Genomic DNA, 10,601 nt, shown 5'->3' with positions numbered 1-10,601 from the left:
TGTTATTAAGAACCATATGAACAACTTTCATGTTCATAAAAATCCATTTCAAACTTGGAAGGTCATCATTCATTTCAAAACATTATAGGTTATTTTGACTGAAACCCTAATTTTGGGGTCAACTTCCCAAAGACCTAACTCACTCATTTTTTATGATTTTGAGGTGAGAAAAAGTGAATTGGAAAGTTTAAGATGTCTAATTCAATTGTTATGTTGGAAAAAATTTCATAATCCTAAAAGAAACACATGTGATAATACAGAACATTATAGGTCACTTTGGACCAAAGCCATTGAATCTTGAAAAAGTCCAACTTCAAGTGCCCATAACTTTCTAATTAAAAATCCAAATGATGCAAAATTTAAGTCCAAATTGATTGTCTTGAAACTATCTACAACTTTTATGTTTAAGGTTTTTCCATTTGAGGCTTACATCATTAAAACAGAAGGGCTTGAAGTTGGTCCTTTTTGGCAAATTTTTCAAATACATGTTTTGTACATCAAACTTCATGGCCAGTTTTCATAAATTTCCAAACTCCAAATGGATTTTTGTTCAACATAGATTTTGTTCCTTATGCCAATACCTTTCCAACCATTACTCACATGCCTATGTTTGGATTTTCCAAATGGGACTTTCGAAGGGGGGAACATTTGTGACCATTTATGCATTTCACATGAAATCTTCTTACACAAGCAAATGCCATTCAATCTGCACGTCCAAACTTGCTTCAAATCATTTCAGATTGCATTTCCAATTGGTTTTGGGCCTCACATGCGCCTGTACAGGCCCATGCATGGAGGACCCAATGATCATGCACACGAGTTTTTGCTTTGCATTTCATCTATAAATAGGATGCTTGCTTCATTGAATGATCAACCTGAAGGCGCCTGAAACTCTGCTGGAATTGAATCCTAACCTCACACCAAAGGAATTTTGAATTTTCACTTCTCTTTTCTAGATTGAATTTCAACTTCCTTGGTTGATCTTCAGCTTCCAATTCCTAAGCCTTACATCATCATCACCTCAAGATCAAGCTGTAGTCAAGAATTGGAGTGGATCGTGTTCATCAAAGCTGCACTTCAAAGGTTTACATCTGAACTGTTTTGCTTTGAATCTCACCATATATTGTGCTTTGCTTGAGTTTGCTTGGTTTTCTAAAGTCCTCGTGTGAGAGGCAAGCCAATGGTGGCTTTAATTTTGTAAATTGATGAACTTCAGATTAAACACCTAGATTTTCCACCTCAGATTTCTCCTTCCATAGGGATCTTGAGTGAAATCTAAGGTTACAGGGGTGATGTACATCACCCCAGCTTTAATTTGGTATAAGGATCGTTTGATTTGGTTGAGGTTGCAAAACCTGCAACTGGTGGCCGGATTTAGTTAACTCACCGGAGAAGACGGTGGTTTCCACCACCGTCCCCACGTGGTTGAACCTGAACCCTTGGATGAGGCTCCCACAATCTAATCATGGCCTTTGTTATGTTTGACTTTATTTAATTGTGTTTGCTTCGCGTTTGATTGGGGAACACAATGAGCGCGCGCTTCATGGCCTTTGGGTGATCCACATCAATTAATTAGGCTGGATCATGCGCTCCAGATTTTTTCTCTTTTATTAATTTTTGTTTTATTTTCTTTAAATCCATTTATTTTCAAAAATTCATAACTCTTTTATTTGGAATCACAAAAATATGAGACCAATTGCAAAAAAATTCTCTTAAATTCTAGTTTCATAATCTGATTTTTAATTATTTTTGTGATTCCATTTAATATTTTTTGTGAATTATTTTGTTTTTAATTGTTTCTAATTCATTTAAAATACCTTTAGATATTCAAAAATGGCAAAAATATTTTCTTAATACATATGGATGATGATAAGTCTATGAAAAATATTCTCATCAATTTCTTAATTGATTTGTGATTTATTTGAGATTTTAGTCCATTTGTGTCATTTTTCTTCATTTTTAATTGTTTAAAATTAGTTTCTGTTTTCAAAAAATGTTGAGAAAATTTGTCAAACCTTGTTTGACCATGTTAGACTTATGATGATCCAATTGGACTTATCCAAGTTGATTTAAATTGGATTTGAAGTTTGACCTTATTTTGTTCATTTTATTTTATGCATTATTTTAATTCCAAAAAATACCAAAAATATGTTTGACCTTTCTTGACTTCTAATCTTCATTTCACTCCTGTTTACCATTGATTGATGTTGATTCCATTCAAATTTGATCATTATGTTTTGGTTATGTCATTTGAATTTTCATTTTTGTACATTCCATCTTCATCTCTCATCTTCTTCTTTTTCTTTGACCAATGAGTTAATGATTTGTGGTTAGCCTTGACATATGAGAGGCTTAACCTTCTTTGATCCAAATCAAATTCAACTTGATCAAAGATCAAGTTAATTGCTTTGTGTCCAAGATAGGTTGCTTCTTGGTCAAGCAAAAAACCTGAAATCCGTACAAGGTCATTCTTTTTTTCTTTTGGCATGGCAAGTTGTAGGAGCTTGGCTTTATGTTATGGTCTCTAACTTGTGTTTATCTGCCTATAGTTTTATTGACCGGCCTCATATAGGTGTGACTACTACATTAGTCCACTTACGATTGCTTAACATAGCGCTAAATTGCCTTATGACACACCAACACTAACTACTAATTACTAACTTTTAATTCAAGTATTTAATTCTTGCAATTTACTTTAATGCAATTTAATTTCTTGCTCATTTATTCATATTACCTTTTCCCTTTGCTCACTTGAGCTCATGTTTATGTTTATGCCATTTGCCTTTGTCATACCCTGATTTTGGCCCTGAAAATTTTTCCCATCAATCAGTCATTTGCATTTCTCCTTATGACCATTTCAGGTTTAAATTCTTCACTTCATATTGAAAATTTCTCATTCATTCATAATTCAAAGAGATTCACCATATTTCTCCATTCATATTCATTATGTATTCATTCATGATTAAAATAAATTCCACATTTTTCCATACACACATTCCATAACAAAACCAAAGATTTCTGCAACATTGAACCTACTCCTTACTTAACACTAGTCTGCTATGAACAAAACTTAACACAGTTGCACCCTGTTGGAAACAACAATGACTTCACCTCATTGCCTCAAATTTCAACTCACACATCTCTCTTTTCAACACTTTCCACTCTTTCAACCTTGAAAGTCCTCTCGTTGGTTTCTCTTGGCTTATGGGGTCCACTACCTGAAACCGTAGCAAATTTTTCTTCATTGGAGATACTCAACATTAGCTCAAACTACTTCAGTGGTGAAATACCAGTTCAACTTTCACTTCTCAATAATCTTCAATAACTAGTACTTGATGATAACAATTTCAATGGTGAAATTCCAAACTTGTTAGGCTCTCTTCAAGGTTTGGTTGTTCTTAGCATGAAGGAAATTTGCTTACAGGGCCATTTCCACCATCTTTGTTGTCACTTCCTTCAACAAAATACCTTGATGTTTCTTCAAATAAGTTCACTGGTATTGCTTTCCAAGAATTTTTCTTGCAACGAAGATCTTCAGTTTGTGAATTTGTCTTCAAATCTTTTGAAACCAGTGAAGCTCTCGCAGTGAATATTTCACCGTGTCAACAACAGAAATATAAAGGAATAACAAGAAAAACACTACTTGTCTTATCAAGTATTGGAGTTGTTGGAGTATTGGTTGTGCAATTGTTATCTTGGTTGTTAATCAAATTCATAAAAAAAAATGTGTTTCGAAAACACCTTCAATGTCTACTTTGGAGCATGTTATTATTAGTTAAATACATAATGAAGATAAAGTGAAAACTACTGCAAGGTCTATAGTAGAGCATATCTTCAAAAGAGTTCCAAATACTATTGATCATTTTACAACAGAATAATCAAGAAAAAGATGAGACCCATTCAAACACGCGGACACACAGAACGAAAATCATAGGATTCTTATCTCAAGCAAAGCATGGTTGTTGTTGTTGCTGCTATTCCTTTTCCCATGTCCCTCTTCTCTCAAATGCATCAACAACTTCTGCCTCAAATGCATTCTCTCCTTATCGCTAATTCCCGAAGAATCTCGGCGCTAGTGCCAGTAGTGGCTGGTACTGGTTTTGAAATGAGGAGGGTCAGTTGGAAGTTAAAGTCTTCCGATAGTTAGTCACATTGGTTACATGTCACTGTATGGATATAACTTGAATGAATTTATTGTTGCACTTCCATAGGTGACGAAAGGTTTGATGCCTACAAGTTCCACAGGTTTTGCTGCCGTTGTTGGCCTGCTGCATACGGCACTGCCGAGCTCGGTTGTGACAGCAGAGTTTGATGACTGCAGGATAATTCAATATTTAATATCAGGTTGCCAGTTCTGTTATAGGGTGTTAACACATGACCTGCTTGTTGGATGGAAATGGATTGTGTTGGCTAGGCTGCAGACTAAGATTGGCTTTTGCATGTGGATATTATCTTGTCACGCATATTGCAGGCTGAATGGTTTGGTCACGTCGTAAGCGCTATGATGTTATGTAGTGGCCTAACACAACACCAAAAGCAAATGTTTCCTTCAGTTTCCCACTGTTTGGTAGTGGATAATGGTACCATCATTCAGCATGATAATAATAAGTACCATAAGGGGCAGAAAGTCGAACTTTCGTATCAGAGCCAGCAACATGAAACCAAGTACAATACAAAGTGTAATTGAGACTGCATAAGTCACATAATTCTTTATTCTTTGAAAAAACAACACTTATGATAACCCTAAGGCCAGGTTCGGTTCAAATAATATCTGATGCACTTCGAGCTGCATCAGTAGCATCTGCAACAACTACCAATGTCAGCCTTCTTAAGAGCAGGTTTATCATTCACTCCATCACCGGTCATTCCGCAAATATGTTTCCTAGCCTGCAAGCATTTCACAATCTCGTACTTGTGCTCAGGAAATACCCCAGCAAATCCATCAGCCTTCTCGATCTGCTCATCTACTGGAAGAGCTGTAACAGCAGCACCCTCTTTTGCTTTGACCGAGTAATGACGAAGATGGATACATGTTTGTTTCAAACACAAGCTTCCTTCTACATTACCATAATAAAAATTTTGCATTTTCATTCCCTGCTTCCAGATTACCAGCGGCTACTGAGTTCCACACCTTCTCGTAGATTGAATACTTCAAAGCTTATAGAAAACAGTGAGTATTTTCAAAATAAGTTGGTAGACACAATACATTTCATGGAAATTCTCAGTTTGAAAGATAGTGTCGAGAAGGACACCTTCTTCCGCAAGCTTCCAAATTTAGCAGAGCAGCTTCCTCGTCAGATTGTGTTAAAGAAGTTACTTCCTTTATTAGCTTCTGCCCTTGAATTTGGTTCAGCTGCTGCCCCTGCTCTGACTGCATTGTTGAAAATGGGTTCGTGGCTTTCAGCCGAGGAGTTTTGTTTCAAGATTCTTCCAACAATAATTAAACTCTTTGCCTTCAACGATCGAGTTGTACGTGTTAGCCTTCTCCAACATATTCAACAATTTGGAGAGTCATTATCAGCTCAAGCTGTTGATGAGCAAGTTTACCCTCACGTTGCTACTGGTTTCTCTGATACATCTACTTTTTTTAGGGGACTTACTTTCAAGTCCATGTTAGTTCTGGCTCCGAAACCGTCTCAAAGGACCTTGTCTGGGTCATTATTAAAGCATCTGTCAAAGTTACAGGTTGATGAAGAAGCAGCGATACCAACAAATACTACTATCTTGCTAGGAAATATTGCAAGTTACTTAAATGAAGGGACAAGAAAAAGAGTGTTGATTAATGCATTTACAGTCCGTGCTTTACGTGATACCTTTCCACCTGCTAGAGGAGCAGGAATTATGGCTTTATGTGCCACCAGTTCTAACTATGACATCACTGAAATTGCCACTCGGATTCTTCCTAATGTTGTTGTCCTCACGATTGATCCTGACAGTGATGTTCGATCTAAGGCATTTCAAGCTATTGATCAATTTTTGCAGATGGCAAAGCAGAATTATGAAAAGACAAACATAGCAGAGGCTACTGGGGGTGCAGGCACGGGAAGCTCATCAATTCCAGGAAATGCAAGTTTACTTGGATGGGCCATGAGCTCCTTGACCCTAAAGGGAAAACATTCTGATTATGCTCCAGTTGCTTCTGTTAGTTCCAGTGCCCTTACATCAACATCTTCTAATGCCACCTCAGCTGTAGATACTCCTTCAACAGCACCCATCCGTGTAAGTTCCACACCCGATTTCACTGAGCACCATGCCCCTCCATCTTCTACATCAACGGATGGCTGGGGGGAACTAGAGAATGGAATCGATGAGGAACCTGAAAATGACAAGGATTGGTGAGATGATCTAGAACCACTTGAAGATACAAAGCCGAACTCCAAATGCAGTGCAATGATAACAGCAACATCCGAGATTGTGAAACTAACCAGTAGCACATTGAGATACCGGCGAACAACTTCGACAACAAATCATGTTGGTGACGAATGCAATAGATGCCAATTACAGTCGAGTCACTAAGGCAGCTATGGCTTTCTTCAAAATCTTATTATAATCCAATCATTGAAGTATGTGGAGGAATGGAGCTTGCGTCCAGCTACATTGCAGGAAGCCCCCTGCAGCCTCAAGCTTTTGGAGCATTCAGGACAATAACAACATGACTAACTTTTAGAGGCTACTGAAAATTCATGTCAGAATAGTGATGCTGTTGGAGATAACACCAAGGAGTCTTATGAAGCAACTCTTAAAGACCCTGTTCGTAATTCAAATCCAACTTTCACAGAGCAAAATCGTGTCAAACTGCCACAACAACACCACATAAAATCAGTTAATTCGAAAACAAAATTTTCATCTAAGTAAGTTACAATGGTGAATTGTTTCTTACCAACAGTGAAGTCTTGGAAATGGAGAGAATTGAGGAAGAGGGACCACAAGTGGAGAAAAGAAAACCTTAGTTTTTATTGGTGGTGAAGAACGGACAAGAAGATCAAAGACCGGTTCAGACGAAACCTTACCTACATCCGTCGGTCAATCTCGCCCCAACTGGTTAGCTTCCTTTTCAAATTTCTATTTTCATTTCTCCGTTTTAGCTTCCTTGAAGCTTCCATTTGTTTAGCTTTATGTGTGTTTGTTTGTTTGTTTAGCTTCCATTTTTCTTTGCTTATTTTAAATGCAGTTGCGTTTAGTTATTTTGGATGATGAACAGAGTTCGTGAGGAACATGTTCAGATGGATTTGGTTGATTGTTAAGTTTCATTGCATTTCGACCACTGTAGGATTATAATTTATGTTTGTTATTTATTGGTGTGATTTATGTTGTTAGGCTGGAAATAAATACTGGTGTTACAGGTTGAAATTCGTTCTTCGATCTGTGGAAGTACCTCATCACGTGATTCTGCTATCTTTTTTCTTTTTTCTCTAAATCACCCCATTATTGCCTATTATATGGATGTTGCGCCTAAACAAAACCGGATGTTTCGTAGCATAGTGGTGAGGGTGGTAGGCATTTCCCATAAGAATGTGGGTTTGACACCCATGAGTGTCATTTTTGGGGTTTTGTGTGCATTTTCTTGTTTTTCCTATTTTGTTTTGTTATTTCTTTTGACTTTTGTATATATTTTAAATAATGAAAATGGGGGACATTTGATTCGTAGGTTCGATCCTGTGCACTTCACTTACTATCTATTTTATTATTTTTAACCATCTTTTTTTCTAATCCTTTTATATTCTATTCTCACTTTTCCGGCACTTGTTGATCATCTTTAATTTATTTTCGTTAATTAAGCATCGATTTTTAATCTATGGATTTGGCAATTCCCGTGTTATTTATCCATGATTATTTTTATCGGTATAGTGATAGTATTTTGCCGCGTTTTGACTAATCACATATGACATTTCAATTATTGTCATTATGTGCAAACCGGCTTTGAGCACATTATCTAGATTTCTTGTTTGCTTTTCAATTTCCACTTTCCTTGCACGTCATTACGTTATGTGACTTTGATTCGCATCCTCGCATCCCGATTTTTATCCGTGCACGTCCCGATGTTGTTTCTTTCAATTTAATTTTTGAGTGTTTTGTAAATATAACTTGTTATTTTATTTATTTTCTTCACATGGCTTACTCTTGGGCCTTCTTACAATGAGACAGTTCTCTTGCACTTACACTCATACATTGCATTATTTGTTGTTTGGGCCCGATTTAATTATTCTAATACTTTGAATCCCCATTTGACAAAATGTACCCCACTCCCCCGATGTGTAATAATTTTACTGTTTTATTTCTTTATTGCTTGACTGTTTAGTTAGCTACTAACACAAGAATAAAATCAACCAATTCCAAAAGATCAAAAATAATGACTCGATCCAACGTCGAGTATTTTCTCAGTAAACAAATCAATCCATTTCTTCCTCCCATTCTATTCAATTTCTTTCAAACCTTCATCAAATGCTTGATCCAACGTCAAGCCATTTTTCATAATAAAAACTCAAAAAATATTAATTCATATTTAAGACTTTTTCAATAAATGTGGAAATGGAACGTGGTGGATACCATGCACTCCTGAGACTAGGGTTCGAGATGGATGTCTCGCCTATCCTAGCTCTCGCCATCATCCAAATTCATCTATTCTGTTTCTCTCAAACACTCATTCAAATTTCTCTTAAACGACCATCAATGCTTGATCCAACATCGAGCCATTTTCACAACAAAAACTCAAAATATTAACTTATATTTAAGACCTTTTCAATAAAGATGGAAATGGAACATGGTGGATACCACGCACTCCTGAGACTAGGATTCGAGGTGGATGCCTCTCCTATCTTAGCTCTCGCCATCATCCAAAATTTTCAATGCGGTTTCTCCAAACCCTTTCTCAATCAAACTTCAAAAACACTTAATTATTATTAAACATTTTTGCAAATAAGATGGAAATGGAACGTGGTGGATACCACGCACTCCTGAGACTAGGATTCGAGATGGATATCTCGCCCATCCAAGTTCTCGCCATTACTTAAAACTCATCAAACCAATCAATTTCTTTTTCTTGCCTCCGTGCGATTGATCTCTTAAACCTTTTCTCAAATGAAAGGTACTTTGTTTCAAAACAATGCAAGGCAATGTTTCTCCACCTGTTTTGGGTAGTCCAACAATGTTTTCGTCGATTTGACACAAAGTAGCTTTCGCTAAAATCAACCAACAAACAAACATTTTTCTACCCAGAACTACGTAAGCCTTGATTTCTCTGTTGAGATACGTAGGAGCAAGATTTGTAAATCTTGTCAGGCCCACTAATAAAAAACTTAGGTTTAGTCCTTCGTCAAAAATCCAAAAACATTCTCCTCTCTTCTATTCTTTCTTTCCCACCTAATAACTTGAAAAGCCTAACGTTTCAACTAACACTAACGCACACGACTAACCTAATGGTTCCTGTTGAGTACAACGGACGTGAGGGGTGCTAATACCTTCCCCTCGCGTAATCGACTCCCGAACCCTGATTTGGTTGCGACGACAATAATCATTGTCGTTTTGTCTTGGGTTTTATCGATATTTCCCCATTCCTTTTTAGGAATAAATAAAGTTCGGTGGTGACTTTGTTCAGTCCATCATTGCGAGCGTGCGATTGCGCTTCGCTTAGGGCGTGTTCTCATTTTCCGAGGTACGACAGCCTTTTGCTCACTTGAGCACATTATTATGTAAATATACTATTGCCTTGTGCTTGTTTTGTCTTTGTTTGTGTGAACCCAATGCAAAAAGGATAAAGGACTTAGAATTAGGACCTTACCTATGCTTAATGGAGTTCAAGAGCAACTAGGCCTCATGCCTTTAGAATGCTAAAATTGATTGAAGAGCAACTAGGCCTCATGCCTTTAGAATGCTAAATCTTGAAGTTGACTTGAAAGGACCCCTAATCTAAATTCTCTCTTTGTCCATTCCTCTTATTGCATTGTGAACCTTTTGATTGTTTTTTCTTGTGTGATAGGGATTCCAAATTTGAGATAGTTATAAGGACCATTGTCATAAACATCCATGTTAAGAGAAAGACAAGCCAAATGGAGATCTTAGGAGCTTGATTGAATATTTGCTTGATTGCTTGAGTTAATTGCTTATTGCTTGCTAAGTCTAAAGGAAAGGAACTCCAAGGGTTTTATCTCTTCTCTCATCTTTGCATGTTTAGGACTAGCCCTTCTCTTCTTCTCTCCACTCTAACCTAAGCCAAACTCATTTTGTGCAAACATTGACATTGTTTTCAAAATTAGAAACCTAGGCCATATGCCTTTGGTTTTTCCAACTCTTTTCATTAATACTCATTGTGAATGAATCTTAAGTCAACCTTGACTTCATTTTGTGAATACTTATAATTTGTAAATACAACTCACTCAAGTTTGTTTTTGTGGTTCCAATGACCACCTTTGTTAAAACCTTTTCATAAAAATTAGTGTAACACCTCAAAATTTGCCCTCCTCTTCTTGGGACTAGTTTAGCATATTGCATTTCATATTTAGGGAATTAGGCACTTGCATATTTCATATCATGTGAAAATAAGAAGGTCATCCTCCAAAGTCTTTTCAGAAGATAGAGAAGTCATGGTTCAAGCCTTAGGGTTT

The 10,601-nt window shown here is 36.8% G+C and overlaps 1 protein-coding gene across 1 annotated transcript; it reads left to right on the top strand.

Moving 5' to 3' along the window:
- The first annotated feature begins 4,734 nt into the window (after nt 1-4,734).
- On the top strand, nt 4,735-6,363 carry LOC127131918 (uncharacterized). Its single transcript, XM_051060801.1, has one exon. It carries the CDS (start codon nt 4,735-4,737, stop codon nt 6,337-6,339), a length of 1,605 nt encoding a protein of 534 aa, XP_050916758.1. The 3' UTR covers nt 6,340-6,363.
- The last annotated feature ends 4,238 nt before the right edge of the window (nt 6,364-10,601 follow it).

This window comes from Lathyrus oleraceus, chromosome 3, assembly GCF_024323335.1.
Source record: "Lathyrus oleraceus cultivar Zhongwan6 chromosome 3, CAAS_Psat_ZW6_1.0, whole genome shotgun sequence".
Taxonomy (NCBI): domain Eukaryota; kingdom Viridiplantae; phylum Streptophyta; class Magnoliopsida; order Fabales; family Fabaceae; genus Lathyrus; species Lathyrus oleraceus.
Note: the sequence above shows the minus strand (reverse complement) of the source record. Positions and strands in the feature narration are given on the sequence as shown.

Coding starts and splice junctions, on each gene's coding strand:
- LOC127131918 (XM_051060801.1), top strand. CDS start 4,735: ATGATAACCCTAAGGCCAGGTTCGGTTCAAATAATATCTGATGCACTT.